This window comes from Trachurus japonicus, chromosome 5 (genome assembly GCF_045865225.1).
Source record: "Trachurus japonicus isolate A0001 chromosome 5, Traja_1.0".
In the NCBI taxonomy this organism is placed as follows: Eukaryota; Metazoa; Chordata; class Actinopteri; order Carangiformes; family Carangidae; genus Trachurus; species Trachurus japonicus.
The window spans coordinates 18,625,401-18,644,720 of record NC_140911.1 but is presented as its reverse complement, the minus strand read 5'-3'; the positions used below and the strand labels follow the sequence as shown (position 1 = coordinate 18,644,720).

Below are 19,320 nucleotides of genomic sequence, written 5' to 3'. Positions count from 1 at the left end.
CTCTGTCTCCTCTCACGACTCAAATATTAGACCGAGAAGTGTCCACATGTTGTCCAGCAGCAGCAGAGCCGTCGCTGCCTCTGATGTGACGGGGAAAACAGAAGAAAGTTACTTACTAATGTAGCTCACAGAGGGGAGGGGGGGGAGTAAAGACCCGCACAGTGCGTGGCAGCAGTTCCGGTTGAGACCTTCAAAATAAAACTCATAATGTTAAACGCGTTTCCTTTTCTATTCCTTTTCTATTCTAAATGCAGTTAATTTCTTAATCTAAATTTTGTAGCTGTGTTTATTTATTCATGATAACTATTCACTGTATTATTCACTGTATTTGTATTATTGCACTTATTGTAACGGTATTCAGTATCTTCTATCCTTCTTTAGCCTGACCAGGGACAACTGCAAATTAGCTGTAGACGTCTTGTATGCATCGCATTTTTCATTCTTTGTGGCAATGTTGTATGTATCGTCCCTGCTAAATAAACATTAAAATAAAATAAATGTTTTTTGTTTGTGTTTTAGGCGATAATTAATTACTCAATATATAACAACTGGCACCAAATTAGTGTAAATAACCGCGTATCAACAGACAGGACAGTCCCATACCAAAAACAGCTTCTCTGGTGGTGTTACTTAGCTACTTGAGAATGTTTTATTGTATAATGGGCTCAACAAACAAACAAGATGTGATTATTATACTTAAGTTAATCATAATGAAGATGACCCCATGGAACTAAATATCTGTTATCTTATTTGTCAGCACATATCTGACTGACAAATATCATATTTGATAGAAGACACAGTAATGATTATCATAATAATAATAATAATATTAGTGTAAAATACATAGGTTATAATAACACCATCAATGATGGCAGTCAGAAGACAATTTAAATTTTAGCCAACCTGGTAGGATTCATGATTCTGTCACATCACATTTGTCCTCCTGGGCAACATTAGCCTTTTCTCTGGGCAGCTAGAGATGTATCAGAGCAGGTGACCATCTATATAAAAATTACCCAAGACACAAACAGGTCTTTTCCATTCCCCTTCTTCATAAAGAAATAGTTCTTAACCTGGTTCACTCAGGGTTCACTCCAGTCATCAGTAGGCCTACTCTTATTCTTTTAACTCAAAAATGTCGTGTTTTCCGACCTCTTTCCGTTTCCGCCTGAAGCCCGTGAAGGAAGAAACGGGTTGGGGAGTTCGGCTGTACCACTGTGAAAGAACAAGGGGTACCAAAACACGTTTAATGAAACCAGAGATGAAACCTCTGTTATGTGTCTGTCGGTGAACAAAGGAGCACTGGAAATATCATCAGCTACAGTGAGTGACAGCTACATTAATCTCTCTACATGATATGTCATGATATGATGATCAATACTATCAGTGACGCCACGCGTGATTTTTACCAGCCGATAACAGCGCCGTGTGAACAGTGTAATTATAATTAATTAAACACGCTTTTTAAATGTATTTTCAGTCACATTAGAAAACGTGTTAGTGGTTTGAGTTGGCGCCGCCTCCCCCCCACTTCTCCCCCGCTGATGGCTCGTCCCCACCGTCTCCTATCCAGCGTGGTACTTCACGTGCTCGTGTCCTCAGCTCCGCGAGGGCACGTGTTCTGCACGCGCTGCCTGCTTGCAGAGGGAACAGGCAAGGACAGATGACGTAACACCAGTCAAACCCATGTTAGACTTATGGTGAAACCGGCATAGACTGTAAAAAAAAACAGGGTGAAACCATAAGCTGTATATCATCGCAGAATGGTTTGAGGTAGTTTATCAGCAGCTACCAGAGGTGATTGATCACACAAGCTAAAATGTGTTTAAAAAAATTCTATCAAAACATCTTGATTTCACTCCAAATCATAGGCTACTATTTGACACATTTTTTGAATTTGCATCAGCAAGCTCCTCTGGGCAGGAACTGTGAAAATATTGCAACCCTCATTCCAAAATAAATGTCAGGGCATGATTTGTATGTAATTGAAAATAAAACAAAAACATATCAACCGAGAAATGTAGCCTAATTGTTGGTGGAAATCTTTGTCCATCTTGAATTTGATGATGCAACACACTGGGGATAACATGATTTATTCCCCATCATGTTACCTGTTGCCAGGTTATAGCCTCATGTTATAGGCTGCATGAAGCCAAGTCAAGTGGAAAGTCCTTTCTCTTCTCTGGAGCTAGAGGTGGGTTCAGTCCTACAGTCTTCAGCTTCAGTCAGCAGGAGTTCAGTTGTGCTGTATTTATGACATTATGAGAAACAGAACAGTCTTCTCTTTGTCCTGACATCTTGCCACTGGCAACAAAATGTATGACGGTCATAATGACCTCATCTGTCTGCTGTGTCTCTGATGAGGGAATGTCTGGATCTAATGTTTATTATAGTCCATACCCACATAAACCTCATCCCCTCTGCAGCACCAACAGCGTCTAGTGCTCTAAATATGATGCTTTCCTTTTCTGTTGCTTCCCATCATGTGTGTTCACAGTGAAAAACACAGATGAGATGTATCACTTTGGTCAGAGCCTACCGTATTCTATAATGTGGCAGGTATTAGTAGTAAACTAGTTTGACAATGTCTGGAGAATGGAGATGTAAGAACCTCACAAGTTGTTAAAGGAAATGTGGGTCACAAGCTAGAGACTCCTGTGGGATGAGCGCTATTTATCATGTGATTAGGAAAGGACAAGATAAAAGTTAATGGGCGCACGCAGGGCTGAAGTTAGAATTGCAATAGCTCAGTTTTTATGCTATGCAGTTCTAACATGGATTTATGCATTTTTTTTCATTATTTTCCAGATAATACTATAGTCTTTCTGTCTACTCCCTGTCTGTCTGGTACAGGATGATTGAGGGGTTGTGAGGATGGACGATGATGTCAGTGATCAACGATTTATCTGATCATTAGCTCGTGCCTTTGCAAATGTCAAGAGCTAGTTTTTGGCAGCTCTCCCTTATATTGAATAACTGGGTTCAGACAGACACAATTATGACCTCAAATAAAGCATTTTAATTGTTCAACTTTTGTACAGACCATTTTTAAAAAATCAAAATCCCTGAGTGTAAGAAAAAATACAATAAAGAACAATAATAAAAAAAAACTACAGTGCAATTCCACCATTGATTAAAAGGTTTTCAAAAAACATTTAAAACTGGACCCCTGGTGAGTGTTAAGACGACCTGTTCAGCTACAAAAAACATCCATGAGTCATTGCTGGTTAATCAGGAACATAATACAGTGGTCATTGTGTACATGTTGGTTAAATCTAAACAAACATTAATAAATAGATCCAAGCAACAGCTCTCAACTCTGTCTTCACAGTTAAAAGTAGCAAGAGCACTCTTGTTTGCTTGTTGTTTTCTTTCTCTTAAATGCAATATTTAAAACTTGTATGAAAAAAATGAAAATATAAAATAAAGAAAAATATTCTTGAACTTGAAAACTTTAAACTTACTTAGCACTTTTATCACCAAAACATATGACAGACTAACTAACGTCTTGTCTCTAGAAGAGTATCAAAACAGAGTACAAGATCAATATCAAACATCAAAAATATTTAAAAAAATATATATATATATATATATAAAATCTGCTTCTAATTTTCAACTAAACTGCAAAAGGAATACAAAAGACATGATAGTGACATCAAAACACTTTTCAAAAATAATATACAGTATATACCAATTTCATTAAGCAATGATTAAGTCTGGAGGCTCTAATCTTCTGCTTGTACGAATCCTGTCTCCAAAAATAGACAGATGAGATCATTTATGTGGTACCATTAACTGAAATCTTGTCTGCATCAGTCACTGCATTGTGACGCCTGTAGTGTTTCAGGAGCTTTCTCCAAGATCCACTGCAGCTCAGCAACTCTTGGTTCCCTTTGACAGGAAAGACAATTTGAGTTATGATGGAGACAGAGTTTTGAGCCTTAAAGGCAGAAAGATGAGAGGGTTTAGTATCTCACCAATGATGCAGAGTCCCTCCTTGGCTCTGGTGATTCCCACATTTATCTGGTTGGGATCACTCACAAAGCCCAGATGTTTGGACAGCCAAGCTCTCTCTGGTTCACTCTCAATCTCTTCACTTGGCAGCGAGCACACTGTAGATATGAGGACGTAGCGCCATTCACTTCCTACAAGAGAAAATAATCTGAGTCACTTGATGAGACATGGAGGATTTTCAGTATTCCCATAGGAGTCACTACTTGTTAAAGGTTACTACATTTGAATGTTCTTTCAAATGAACATTTTAAAAACATTTTAACACTTAAAACATGAAATTAAAAAAAAGAAAGGCTAAGGGACAGACATTGTGCAGATTTTTATGATCCTTGCCTATTGTTAGATTTTTTTGATCCAGTGCCTATTAAAGTCCCTATAGATATGCTTGCTCTACATCTGGTAGCTGACCATATACCTTGGCTTTTAGTGATTGTGGTAACAGTGATGTCATTCATTTTCTTCTTCTTTAGCTCTTCTCTTATTTCTGACACTTGTGCATTATAGGGCGACAGAATAACAATACTCTGCTGCTCGATTTTGGCAGTCTTGACCAGCATTTCAGCGATTTCAATCTGCAAGAAAACCAAAGGAAAACCTGTGATTGGAGGTATTGATAAATGGTCACAAGAAACAAATGAACTGCAAGAATGCCCAGTGACTTACCACTTTCTTCCTCTCCTCCTTGTTTGCTTTGGAGTTCTCGTTGCCCTTAGCTGTGTTGACAACCAAGCGGACTGTCTTTCCTTGGACATGCCCAAAAACGATTGGCATTGTTCGCTTATCAACACGCAGGACACTGCTCCTCTGTTTTACTCCAGTTTTCAGCTTTCCCTCATAATATTCTTCTGATGGGAAAGCGCATATGGCCTCGTGCTATAAGAGTAGATGTTAATGTTAATCGCAGTTTTATATATCCCAATATCTATCCTAAGTGGTCATATAATTTTGCTACAGTAAGTATGTAACAATAATAAATAATATGTGACATGTATTTTATTTGCAGGACAAACACTTTGAGGATGAACAGTTTCATTTTTACTCTCAAAACCAATTATTCACTATGAAGTTAAATGCACATTACCTATACAAATACCCAGAGAAAGCTACTGTATATCCATATGTTTACATGTATACCGTATATGAAAAACAAAGATAAAACTAAGAGCTGGTAGAGCCCAATAAACTGATTCCAGCCTGGTGGAGATGTGTGTTTAAAGGCTTGCCTCCCAATTCATATGTAAATTCTAGGATCAAAGAAAAAAATATTCCTAGCACACCTATACGTATGATGCTATTGTTTGCTACATAACTGTTATCCCAAAATGGACATCAGGGTGCTATTCAGTCCCACATGGTTACATGTTTGGTGGAGGGTCATGAATATGAATAGGGAACGTCAATGGCACCAAAGATGAACCTTTTGGTCCATGGTCTCATGTTTGTAGTGGAAATATAAATGAACAAATTGTAATGTATGTTTACTAACACAATATGTTTGTAGGAGAGGGTAGCTATTAACATATCAACCAACTAATGCAATAAATGGTACACACTGCAATTACATATAAAGCGTGTATGTATCATATTCTCACCATCCTGTACTGGGTGTCCAGCATCACTGTGCTTTTAGATGTAGTTGGTGATGAATAATAGCGCTCAAACAGAGATTTGGCCATCCCCAGCTTCTTCACATGCTCGTTCTTAACAATGGGGCGTAACTGCTTGTGGTCACCAATCAAAACAATCTGAAAGTGATATTGTAAAACATTAGAGTGAATATATCTAGAAATAATAGAGATTAGTATCAGGGACAGGTAGAACACACAGACCATAAATGCATGGACCATTAAGTGAAAAACACACCTTTTCTGGTTTGTTGCAGACTAATGGTATCAGGGCCTGGGGCTCAGTGGCCATTGCACTTTCATCAATGAGGATCTGACGTGCACTGACAGTCTTGGTCAAGCTTGGGGTGGAAGACTGTGTACATGTGCATAATATGATGTCATGCTGTTTAAGCTCATGTGTCCGAGCATCTGTGAGAAGATCTTTGTATCTAGGAGGAAAAATGATTTGTACAGGTAGGACAGAAAGTAAACTTCTTACAGAAAATTACATTAAGGCAAAAATAATAGGGTTGGACATTGACTGTAGTCGGATAATGGAATAAAATCAGAATCAATATATGCTTAAAGGGATGGTTTAGGTGTTTGACATGGGGTTGTGTGATGTAGTCATATATATGTACATTACACATACAGACAAACACATACGGTACACACATCTAAAATATTTTATATCATGATCTGATCTGATATACAAAAATTCATGACTAGTAAAAAAATATTCTGGGATTTACTTTTAAAAAATGTTTTGAAAGTATTTTTTGGGCTTTTTATTGCCTTTAATCGATAGCACAGTGGAGAGAGCGACAGGAAATGGGGAGGCAGAGAGGGGGAATGACATGCAGGAAAGGGCTGCCCGATTCCAGGATTCGAACTGGGGCCCCCTTGGATCTACTTTTAACTGAATAGTGACTTTTGATCACTTTTTTGCAAAATAAAATTTGTCAAATGAGTGGTGCATCTGAACTTACTTCCTCACATCCTGAGTAGTCAGCACTTCTTTTTTCTCAAGGGCAAGTTGAATGCGTCGGTCAAAATCTTTTATTTGTGTTGAAAAAGGGTTTTGGTCCTGTCGCATGCGGTGATGCAGAGTGATGCTCCTGAAACCATGTAAAACGTTCAAGTGTTAGTTATTAATCGCAGGAAATGTTTCAAACCAGTGTCACCAACTGGTGTGTACAGTACCTGAGCTCAGGTTTAGAACGATCTTGGCGAAGTGTCCTCTGGGAAAACTGAAGGGTGCAGTCTGGATAAGGGTAATCAAGCATCTCCACCTGTTGGCTGTAGACCCTGAGGGGCTTTAGTTCTCCCTTAACCCTCAATAGGTATTCTGTGTCACAACAGTAAAAGAAACAACATGGGTTATGATCACACACAAAAAGCTAAAACTTTTGTGAGATAACTTTAAGTTACTTGCCTGCAACAACATCAACAGACTTGTTGGATGGGCCACAGTAGAGAATAACTTGTTTCTTGTCGTCCTTTGGATCAACAAATTTCCTTTGGTTTTGAGAGTTCAGCTCAAAGAAACCATACACGATGTACACGCCGACGACTGTCTTTCCCGTCCCTATATGAGGTGGTGGTTGGGAAAATTGTGTTTCAGTCTTTAAAACAATGTGGAGCAGTTAAATATATGCTTTAACTCTTACCAGGTGGTCCCTGTATAAGTGTGAAGGGGTTATTCAGAGCTGAATGCACAGCATGTCGCTGACTGTGGTTAAGTGGTGGCAGTACATTGGAAAAATCTTTCCTCATGTAGAAATCAACTGGTCTGACTGCAATGATAAAATGATGACAGATATAATAATTAAATTCAAAACAAACTATAGGAATGGATAATGTGTTACTCCGATGAATACAAATAGTTTCAATCTATGCAATCATTTACTGTCAACTAGTGGACATACCCTCTCTTGGAATGTGTTGTCCAAGTGCTATACTCTGAACAAGATCACATGCATAAGTAATGTTGACCACAGCACCTTCTTTCCGGCTGCAAAAAAAAAAAAGGAAACATAAATACACACCTCAACACAAACACACACATTAAAATAAACTATAACCAGAGTTATTTTGGTTCAAGGTGAGGTACGTTTAAACTTACATGTCAGGCAGGAGCTTTGGGATTATTTCAACAGTGAAATGTGTGTTTTTCTGTAAGACACACTCAGGAGTGTATTCCATTGGCTGGTGATTGACATAGAACTCTACCACACTTCCTTCATTTGGAAATTTTTTCTTTGTTACATTTTTTGTAACACCATGAACCACCCATGTGAACTCTCTGGGGTCTACTGCTGCGCAATGTTCCGGGGTTGAAGTCAACTTCAAGCCTCTTTTCCGTATGCACATTAAGCACTTAAAAAGGTTGACTTCAATGGCCCGTTCAACGATCCATTCCTGAGGTAGGAAAAAGCTTCCTGTTAGTGTTCCTTCCTTTCTCCTGAAGTTCACCACCAGCTTCTCAATGACTATGCTGTCACTTTCATCCACTGCAGTTGATGCAGATTCCATCTCACACATTGGTTTCCAGATCCGTATGTACTCCTTTGTGTCACTATACTGAATCCTAGATGGGTCATCTGCAGATTTGGAGAAGCATTTGATGGGACTGTGAACATGATCCACACAAATCTCAAAGTTCGGGTTGATGTGCACCAACTGAACCGCAGGCGTCTGATAAGCTCTTTTTACTTCTGCTGTCAACTGCACCTGAAGTGTGTCACCGGACTGCAACTGGAGGCTGATATCAACTTCATGCTCACTTTGTATCTTGGTGACTTCCTCAGAGATACTTGTGTTGATATTGGAATGAGGCATCTCAGATGGCTTTGGCAGGAGGTTGTATTGCAGAGGCTTTGTAGTTGCATTCATTATTCGAAACTTCGCACGTTCCCAATTTTGTTTGTCAATCGCTTCAATTATGGCTTTCCATTCTGTGAGTGGGAGCTCAATGCAGGCACGACAATCTGGCAGCATCTTCAACTCTCTGTGAAGGTCCATAGTGTCAGCATCATAGATTCGTTTTTTCCATTGAAGATGGATGCAGTGATTTTCTTTATCATAAAATGGTTGGTCCTCTAACTGTAAATCTTTGTACATAATTAAGCACTCTGCAAATATTTCATTAAAAGGAAATGACACCTCAAAGCTATCTTTGTCAGGATCTGCACTGGAAACAAAGGCTAGTTTTGGAGCACTTTGTTTTGTCATGCTCTCTGCATAAGACATTTGCTCAGCTTTTTGTTCATACTCCTTGGCATTCTTGAAGTTTCCCTCAAACTGATTACACAAAGCTGTGATCTCTGGTCTTGTATATTTTACGTTCCTGTCACATATGACAGTGTGTAAAAGTCTCTGTAAGACGATGTCCATGTACCGCCGAATGGGTGAGGTTGCATTTGTGTAAGATGGAACTTTCAGAGAATAATGCCCAATATCTGCTTTGGGAGAGGACTTTGAACGGATGACAAAAGCTTTAGTAGAGCACCTTCTGAACTGATTTACAACTGGCTGGAGGAGCGGATGGATGTCATCAGCAGCAACAAGGTCCACCATTTTGTCTATGTCATCATCTCCGGCAGCTGATTGGATATCTGTCCACACTTTTCTGAGTATGCGGAAGTTTTTGCAGTTTGGGTCTTCTTCTTCCTCATGGTCAACTTGATGCCTCACATGAAAGGACAGAGGTATGAATTCACTGTATTTCTGCTTGAATTCTTCTACCTTTTCAAGAGTCGGTTTATCCTGACAGCGAAGAGGTGTGTAGTGCCTGGTTTTTTCTGAACTAATCAAAGTCTGAGATGCATATTTGTTGAATAACACACTCAGCTCTTCAATCATCAGATGGGCTTTGCGCTCCCCAGGTAATCTTTGATTATCAGGTTGCGAATAAGCCCAATCCTTAAGTCTGACTTTCCTTTGAGCCTTTGCAAAACAATAAGCCACTACAACACAGTCTTCTACTGTGTCCGATTTCAGTCTCTGTCCATACTTTTTGTTAATTACTTCCTCTGCCTTTTCATAAGAAAGCTGCTTATCTGACCTGATGAGTGACAGCTGGAAGTTTGGCACTCCAATGACCTCATTTGTTGCCTTGTTAACATTGAACATTAATGAAACCACCCTGCGATCTTCACCTGGCAGCAGACTGAAGCATCCAGTGCTCAAGTCTTGGTGGAACATATGTTCAGGTTTTCCTCTACCGCGGTAATACGTAGTCCCTTGGTATTTTGCATCCTCATCTAATTCACTACCTAGTCTCACATAGCTTGCCACATCTGCAATATGGACTCCCACCTCAAAGTGGTTTCCATTGTCTTTGACACTGATGGCATCATCCAAGTCTTTTGATCCTACTGGATCGACAGTGAAAGTAATTACCTTACGTATGTCCTGTCTATGTTGTTCATCTTCATCTTCCCTGTCTGCTTCGTCTGATTTAGATGTATTTCCTGAAATCCTGAATTCTTCATTTAAGATCCTTAGTCCATTGCTCAAAGAACGTCCAACTGGTAGAATTTCAATTACTTTACCCAGTGGATAATTACAGTTTTCTCTCCATCCAATCACTTGCACCATGAATACATAGTTCTGTCTTAGATTTTCATTGAGACGTTTACGTTCTACAATTGTCCACTGCCTGTCCATTTCCTCCCAAATTGGAATGAAGTTGCGTCTTTCCTTGTGGAGCAGTATGCGTATTTTGGGCTCTGATTTTTTAATGGGCATCATCAACCTTTTGACAAACTTGTACCCAGAACTCTGTCTTGGTTTGCTGTAGTCCTCTTCCTCAAGCAGACACGGAAGTACACGGGCTGTTTGAGACTCCTTGATGATTCTGATCACCTTTGCTGTTTGTATTAGCACTTCATCTCCTGTGAAGGTCTTACCCAGGTTTGCCCTTCCCTTGATGGTTATATGTCTGGCGGGGTTATCAGATGGTATGACGAATCCTCTGTTAAATGTCTCCCTGACCAACATTCCTTGCTCTGAATGGTCGTTGTCATCATCAATGATATTGTTTGATGATCTTGACTTATATTGATCGAAACTTTTCATTTCCAAGCTGTTGTCATTGGAACTGTATTCTGTGCTCATCTGTTCATATTCATCTTTTAGCTCTTGAAGAATTGAGTCAGTAAAAATGTTGCTCTCATCCACAGGTTCAGATTTTTGAAACCTTTCAGTTTCTGCAACATCTTTTCCAAAGAAATCTTTGGTGAAATGTTGGGGTGCAGCACTGTTATTACTGATGCAGTGGTCGATGTAGCTCTTCCAGATTTTTGAGCATTTCCCAAAGCAACAAAGGGCAGCAGCATCTCCAATCACAACCACCTGGGACTGAGCCCTGGTCATTGCTGTGTTTAACACACGGGCATCATTGAACAGTTCCAGACCAGGCAGGTGTGACGTTTTCAGACTGTCACGTGTTTGCACAGCGGTCATCACGACTGTTCTGAACTGTTTTCCTGATGAAACATAAAGGAAGCTTTTATGATTTATAATAACAACATTTATTACAGGTAATATCAAGTCAGTTCATAAGAGCTTACCTTGCACGTTTGCGAGATTCTCAACATGCACTTTAGGAAGGCCTATTCTTGAAAGGGCTCTCCGCATTTTACGAACCTATAAACCACGAAAAAGTAGTGGGATAATTAGACTGTGATCATTATTAAGTAATGCCATTGCCTATGATGCAGAAATCTTCACTGTGTTTATGTAAAATATATTAAAAATATATTTTAATTTACCTGAAACCCCTCTGAGAGGACACAAATTGAGCTTTGGTCCTTGGGCCCCCAGGTCGATGGCCACTGTTCCAGAATTCCTTTCACTGCTTCAGCGACTTTGTAAATCTCTTCATCGTTATACCAAGTCATAGACACAGTGTCTAAGACACATTCTCCCCTCACATGATGAAACTTTAGAGCATTACTGTCTTCAGGAGCTGGAATATCTCCACTGGCTTTGATAACATCGTTCTTACCAACATAGAAATGGGTGGATACAAACTCCACAATTTCTTTGGTTGAGCGGTAGTTTTCACTAAAAATGATTCTACTGTTCTGGGCAGCATCACACTTCTGGCCTTGGTAGAAGTGGAACAACCGATTAAGCAGTGTGTGATCTGAACGATGATGGTCATCTACTGAGAAAAGCTTGGGTCCCATTTGCATGTGGTCTCCAGCCAAAACAACTCTGGTGTTGGGCCCAGCAAGACCAACAGCCATCAAGGCCTCACATTCCAGCATCTGAGAGGCTTCATCAATAAGAATATGGGTGAAGTATCCTTTTGGCAGGTTCAGGTCTTGAAAATATCTTGTCATTGTTGTGGTGGTTATGATGGTGTTGTGGTAATCAAGGGCAGCTTTTGTAGGTAGGAGAAAATGTTGTCTATCCTTTGAAAGCAAACAGTATTTTAAGGTGATCTCATCTGTGGCCCCCAAAGCAGTGCCTTGTTTGTTTGCTTTTATCCTAATTGGCCTCATTCCATCATTTTTCGCATCCATGAATGGATGGAAGTGGTCTTTGATGTACAGATCTGCAGAACTGAGGAGAAACAAAATCACCAAGGTTAAACATACATGTTGGTGTAGTTGTAATGTCTCTACAACAGTACAGTTTAAAGCAAAAATATTCATACAATCAAACTATTAATATCTAAAAAACAATGTACTACCTGTTGGTATGGGTGCAAATTAGCACTTTGTTGTGAGGCTGCTTAGCAAGCTCTCTGGCTGCTGTAGCAAGGGTGAATGTTTTCCCAGTTCCAAATGGTCCATAGATGAGAAGTGGTGCCACAGATTTTTGGATAACAGGCTTTCCTGTGATGAAGTCAATTGCTGACTGCTGCTTTTCATTCAGGTTCTCATAGCGGATGCTATTAACAGGAACTTCACACTTTTTAAGGTCTGGCAGCACTATGTTTGTATCAGGAAGGAGGTCTATGGCCTTGTGCATGGAGCAGAAGCTTTGGCGGTTCACCTGAAACTGCACTTCCATTGGATATGATTCGTTGCTTTTGAGTTCAAGATCAGAGCAGCATTTTTTAGACAATTGCAAATACATTTTGTTTTCACTTGTTTGATCTTGCAGAACGATGGCTTCATAGACCTTATGTTGTCGATCACTTGAAGATAAAGGGGCTATCAGCCCAGACTGGATGCTTCGTCTTAGTACCAGTCCCTCGGGAGTGTCTGGTGTGAGATTACAAGGAATTGAGATAGCACAGAACAGTTCTCCCTGAAGAGCTATAAGCATGCCCCACTGTGCATGGTTTAACGTCGCCAGTGTTGTTATTTCTCCACAAACATTGAGCCTATAGTAAACAAGAAAAAAGTCCATTCATTATTTTTACAAAGAGTGAGGAACTGGAAAGCACATTTGCGCCCTAAGAAAAGAAAAATGAAGAGACAACTACATTACCTTGAAACAACCTGGTCCTCCGCATGTTCCTCATTGTACAGGAAGTGGTGCATTCTCTCTTTGTAGTTCTCATTATTCAGAGGTGATGTGCTGTTGTGTGAAGATTTATACTGAAAGCTAATCTGAGGAGGTTTGTACTTCTTCAACAGTTCCTCCTGCTCCTCTGTCCTGGAGGAACATGGTATGATGACCCTATTTCCTCGATGCCATCGCTCCGCTCTTTGAAAGGTGGCGCCATGATTCACAGCTGGTTGTTCAGTGTCATCCAGCGACAGCTGGCCTACTCTTACTCTGAGTTTCCTCAGGAGCACTGGTCTCATATCAAAATCTAGCACTAGCCACTGATCATACAAGCCTGAGTTGATGGATGTGAAAGACACAGTGACGTCATAGGTTTTGTCTTCATTTAGAAAGTCGTCACCAGAGGAGCAGAGGCAGGGATCAGAGCTGATGTCACCAAGGGTGAACAAAGCTCCTGGTTCCTGCTTCAGGAGAGCCACATGCTCGAGCTGTCTCTACATATATACAAAAGTGACAATTAGGCACACGATAACAATCATGTACCATGATGTCTGGGACATGAAAAAAAAGTTTTTATTTCAAGATGACAATTGTGTGGCATTACACTGTCTGACACAGTATTTAAATATGCTGTTGTAACTCTTTTATATATTGTCCAATTTGCCGTTGACATGCCACTTTTAAAACTTAAGACATTTATACACTAACATGACATCACGGTCATAGCCATCTACTGAAAACAAGAAGTAGCCTTTGAATCACAATCATCATTTGATTTGCATCTCATTTTCATGGTCTGGTTTACATACAGGTACATATTGAATGTTTGGTGCTTGTTCTGTTGAGTCACATAAAGAACCCTAATAACTTGTTACCATTTAATGCCTCATGTCCCCCTACCCCCACATGGCTTGTGCTGTCTGTACCAGTCAATTGGAAAATATGACACGGCAGCCCTGCTGTGTTTACACGATGCCGTGTTAAGTTAAATATTTAGATGCTGGACTTTTCTCTAACTTAACACAAGAAAATTTACATCCACACCTTTAAAACAATCCAGATTTGAAAACTTACCTCTGTTTCGACTCGAAAAGTCCATTTTAGCGTTGCACCTGTCTGTTGACACTCCACAGTTAGATCTTCATCACAAGAGATGCTGACATCATCCACGTTTTCAGACATCTGCTCAGAATGACAAAGAAGAGAATAATATATTGATTTAACTTCACTAAAAGCATTTTGTTAATTGGCAAAACTTTCAGTGTTGACTATGTGATAGCACAATGTGTCTTTCAATCTGTCTACTAAGCTATTACAAATTCTTTGCCAATAAAGTGGTTAGAGCCTCATACTCACGATGTACACTTCGTTGCTGCTGTTTCTGTATTCCTCCAATAGCCTTTCATTATAGGACATGAGACCCTGGGCATCGATGTTAGCTCTGATCATCTTCTCCTCTTTAGAGCGCATCAGCCACTCCTTCAGTTCTTCCAGAGAATGAGCTTTTGGGCACCTGATGCCGTACTCACAGGTTTGTGGTCTAGGATGAAATGTCATAGAGATTTTTCAATCAAATACTCTAGAACAGTAAATGCATCAAATTGATCCATTTAGATTAATTCCTGTTTTATTCTGGTGTATGCTCCTGAAGCTTCTAAATTATGGAAGGTCTAATACAATCAAATGCACACTGATATTTTTATCAACTTTTTTCTGTTATACATAAATGACACATGGAGACAGTTACTGACTGATTGAACTGTTTCTTGTTGTGCCAATGTCATATGAAAATCAAATCACAATACTGACAACAAATTGAAGAGATGTAGTACAATTCCAGTCCAGCAGAGGGGAGCAGGGACCAGCATACCGTAACCTTGTAAACCAGTGGTTAACATGCTCTGCCATCTCATTAAAACCAAATGAAAATCTCAAGAATGTGTGACACATCTCAAAATAATGCCTCGGAGTTTATTTTAACAATAATGAATTGTAACCCCCCCTCCCACTCCCCCATAGTGGGACAAAGCTATGATGAGGGACCTGTGAAAATAAACAGGAAGGTTGTAAAACATGCGAAGGGAAGTACAGTAGCATTATTCACCTCTGACACAGCCAGAGCTCATCTCGGCGGTTGTGTGGAGGCGGTCGTCCTGTCCACTTGGTGGTGGTGTCTTCAGAGAGCAACCGGGCATGTTCCAAAGACAAGCAGTGCTTGTAGAAACTGTCTGGGGAGGACAGGTCCAGGAGGCAGACTTTGCAGTGCAAAGTCTGCCTCCTGGGCTTGGTCTGCCGGCTCAGCTGAAGGAGATGAGGCCGTACAGAGAGCCCGCTGTGCTCAGCTTTCCACACTACCATCTCTGCCCTACTCTGTGCAGACGGGCAGGGGTTGGGCCCATGCCAGCAGGGCATCCCCTGCATGACATGATTGCAATACTTAAACTCACAGTTTGGTGGAAGAGGACGCACCTGGCTGTACATGTGCTTTTGACTGTTCTCTGATAGGTGGTGAACTAAGACTGGGTCCCAGCTGTGACCTTCTTCTGCTGCACAATATGAATTCCACCTTTTGATTGTTAGTTTTTGAGGACGAGCAAGAAAGCAGGTTTTACAGAGCTGGATGAATTCACCAGACAACTGCTGAAGTATGCTTTTAGCTGCATTTTCTGGGGATGTACAAACAGGCTCAGACTTAGTTACAAGTTTGATTAATTTGTTTGTATCTATTTTGTTGTCTCTCACATAGTTCCATACAGTGGCCTCCTCATAGCTCCTGGCAAAAGTGCATTCCTGTCCATGTTTTTTACATCCAGAACCTTCATCGTAGAAGCAGCACACTTGGTAAAAGACATTTTGTCCAAAGTTTCCACATTTAGGCCGCTCAGAGACAGGCCTCCACTGGTCAGACGCCTTAGCTTTGGCTAAAAGCAGATTTCTTTTGCACGTGTGACTAACTGACTTAACTGTGTATGTTATTTCTTTGTGCTTGACAGAGCACAGATCACAGGCAGCCTTCAAATTCAGTGATGCCAAGAGGTCATCCAGAGATTCAGGATTGTCAGGCTGATCAAGTCCCCTCTCAGACTGAGCTACTAGACTACAAAAAAGTATGTGGTCTACTCTGTGTCGCTTTACAAAGTTCCACACAGCAGCTTCTTCAGCACTTCTGGCAAATGTGCATCGATTCCTGTGATATGTGCAACCAGAACCCTCCTTAAAGTAGCGACACACCTCATACTGACTCGGAAGTGGAAACTGGGGTCGTCCATTAACAGGTCTCCACTTGCTGTCTCCTTTGGCTTTGCAGAGCAGGAGAGTATGGGCACACTGGTGTTGGACCGACCTCACTCTATAGGTAATTTCTCTCTCTTTGACAGAGCACTGAGCGCATGCAAGTTTGAGGTCATGGGTGGTTGAGAGTGGAGCGAGCATGGACCCACCAGCTGACATTTTGATACATTCATAATGCTCAACGCAGCCAATTGATGAAAAAGCTTTCCTGGCTCTGCAGAATGTAGGAATGTTGTCGAGGATAAGACAAATTGTTTTCAGGCACGTCACCTGTTTATAGTCAGTCACAAAAACAGACCCTGATTATCAGTCTGATTAACTAAAGCTGTAGTATGTCTGACAAAAGTCGGTTGCATCAGACCAACAAAGTCTGAGTAACATCCAAGTTTGCCTGAGAGAGTCTGAAAGAGAAAACAGAGGAAACAATGTGATATGCACCAGCATTCATTTGTTTACTAATCAGTAGACTAGAATCAAGAGTTATGTTACAATTTTTCTCAATCGCTTTGGTGCTTTTCTCACATCACTCTTAACATTTGCACAACAGTTAGTGCATTTCTCAGAACAATTATTGCAAACTGCAAAACCTAGTAGATGACCTGCAAAAGCGCGTCACCTGCTCAAAATGGATCGTCCATCCCTCAAAAGAAAGTACTCATGTCAATGAAACTGTCAGTGTCGTCAGAATGAGAAGTCCTGACACCATCGTTTATGAACAAGATGGTCAAATGGCTTTGTCATGTTTTCATTAGGACACTTTATTCTCTAAGTGTTTTCCAATGCAAAAAGTGATGATACTACCTGAAAATGCTCAAGACAGCACTATACACTATTGTACAGCCATGTGAAAACTACAGTAAAGTTACACATTACTGTATTTAGTGGAGATACTGAAGTTTCACATTTCTACTGCATATGCTCTTTGCAATTCTGATTTGTTCACAGCATCGTGCAAAGGAAAAATACACTACAGTCATCTACAACAAACATAAGAAACACTCTTTGGGTACAACTTTACGTAAACAATGTTGCAGTACATATAGTAACTGAACCTACACGTCTGCACATCCAGACGTTCCAGTCACATTTTCATCTTCATCACTCTGTCAACTGTAGCGATTGAAACAGATTCAATATTCCCAAAGATACAGTAATGTCATCCTTACATTGTATCTCTTTCAACCTTATGCCATTGTTTGTAATCACCATTGCACACATGTCTTGTTCTTGTAGCAGAGTAAAAAGGGCTCAGTGTCTTCCACCTCTGTCAGGTTGTCTTGTGATCCTATGTGATGCAGGGTAAAATTACAGTAATGTACAGTACATATACTGCATCAACCATTATTACTGTAGTGTACAATACTGTAAAAGTGCTTCCTACTTGTAAAATGCTGTAGTACAGTACTGTACTGTAAAGATGGGAAATCTTTACTGTGGTTGCTGTAATTCATTACAATACAGTAAATCTGTTCTCTAGTGAAGCTGTAAGTCTAAATGTAAATGTCCCACTGTATCTTACAGTAATGCCTGACACAATGACAGCAGTGCAGATTGTTTAGTGCTGAATTACTTGTTTACATTACATTGTTCCTTACTGTAAATGTTTGAATAATTGGATTCACAGTGCTTCTCCCAACATTTAAAATTAGTTTGACAGATTTTGAAAACTAGTTCAACAATTATTATTACAATTAATGACTCAAGCAATGAAATGAGGACTATTAGTTTTATAGGGAAAGACTATTCAGCGTTCAAAAGTATAGTTCATTTTGACTTACATGACATAAACAAATGATAATGTTGTAAAACAGCAGAGAATTGTATGAGAGCAGCTGATACATGTCCAAAAGCATTTGCAATTTGTTCAGAGGAAGGAGAAAGCGATTGAGAATCGCTTTGGTGCTATTCTCAGATCAGAATGAAAGTTCTCATAACTATTAGTTCAACCTCCACAACATGTCGTCATTTGTCCACATCATAGTAGCAGTTTCTCCTTCCTCTGAACAAATTGCAAATGCTTTCATGCACTAACTGTTGTGCAAATGTTAAGAGTGATGTGAGAAAAGCACCAAAGCGATTGAGAAAAACTGTAATATAATCTATCTATTAGCTGAATTTCCATCTAAAGTCCAGCAGATGGCGGCATTGCGAGTTTTTAGCACAACAAGAGCAAGCAGAGTGGCACCCGCTCAAACTGAAGTCGACTCTAATGACCAGGGTAATGTTGCACTAGACTTTGAACTTGAAAAAAAAAAAAAAAAGTGAAATGTTCTGCAGTTTATCCTCTGTCAGAGAACTCAGTAACAGCCATTACAAGTATGTCACTGTGACAGAATCTGTTGCTACAACTAGTGAGAGAAAGAGGATGATGAAACTGAGGAAGACTGGCAACAACAACACATTATAATAATCATAATAGTCATTCTTAATTACCGGCTGCACTCCATTAAGGCTGGTATCGCGTATCGAGGACTAGGCGAGGTTATCCATCTTGTCGCGGCCATCTGGTTTGATGGAGTCTCGGTGTACAGTGGAGAATATACGTAACCCCTCCCTGAGCCGGAAAACAGCTGGGAGATACTGTAGGCGGGACGCTGGTCGCCGGGGACAGACCGGGACATAAGTTTCGTTTCTCATGTTTTGCGTCAGCGCAAGGTTAGTATGATAGGCATGCGCTCGATGCCCCCACCTTACCGTGACACACGCACACACACACACACACACACACACACACACACACACACACACACACACACACACACACACACACACACACACGTAGGGAGTTGTGTAGTTGTTAAAAAGCTCGTGCTTCCTCATGTGAACAGTCGGTTGGTGAAGCTGCAGGTTCCTGGTCAGCCATGATGTTCCTCTTCACCTCTCTCCTCCTGGCTGTCCTCACACTAACACTCACATCACACTCACATCTCTGTGC

At 40.4% G+C, this 19,320-nt stretch overlaps 1 protein-coding gene across 1 annotated transcript; it reads right to left on the bottom strand.

Annotated features, from left to right (window-relative positions):
- Nucleotides 1-3,000: 3,000 nt before the first annotated feature.
- Nucleotides 3,001-18,965, bottom strand: LOC146987442 (3'-5' exoribonuclease HELZ2-like). The gene is made up of 20 exons (XM_085776624.1): nucleotides 18,819-18,965; nucleotides 15,199-16,786; nucleotides 14,451-14,634; nucleotides 14,169-14,276; nucleotides 13,074-13,588; nucleotides 12,328-12,966; nucleotides 11,399-12,197; nucleotides 11,198-11,273; nucleotides 7,747-11,113; nucleotides 7,550-7,635; nucleotides 7,292-7,417; nucleotides 7,057-7,209; nucleotides 6,825-6,969; nucleotides 6,611-6,739; nucleotides 5,878-6,070; nucleotides 5,607-5,759; nucleotides 4,678-4,887; nucleotides 4,430-4,586; nucleotides 3,978-4,145; nucleotides 3,001-3,891 (listed from the first exon to the last, which is right to left on the bottom strand). The coding sequence occupies exons 2-20, from the start codon at nucleotides 16,542-16,544 to the stop codon at nucleotides 3,779-3,781; spliced, it is 8,667 nt and encodes a 2,888-aa protein (XP_085632750.1). The 5' UTR covers nucleotides 16,545-16,786; nucleotides 18,819-18,965; the 3' UTR covers nucleotides 3,001-3,778.
- Between the last annotated feature and the right edge of the window lie 355 nt (nucleotides 18,966-19,320).

Bases quoted from the DNA above. Each gene is read 5' to 3' on its own strand.
- LOC146987442 (XM_085776624.1), bottom strand. From the start codon at position 16,544: ATGTCAGCTGGTGGGTCCATGCTCGCTCCACTCTCAACCACCCATGAC. The intron at 14,277-14,450 runs GTGAGTATGAGG...CATTCTGAGCAG, and splicing joins GCAGCAACGAAGTGTACATC to ATGTCTGAAAACGTGGATGA. The intron at 13,589-14,168 runs GTAAGTTTTCAA...GTATATATGTAG, and splicing joins CTTTTCGAGTCGAAACAGAG to AGACAGCTCGAGCATGTGGC.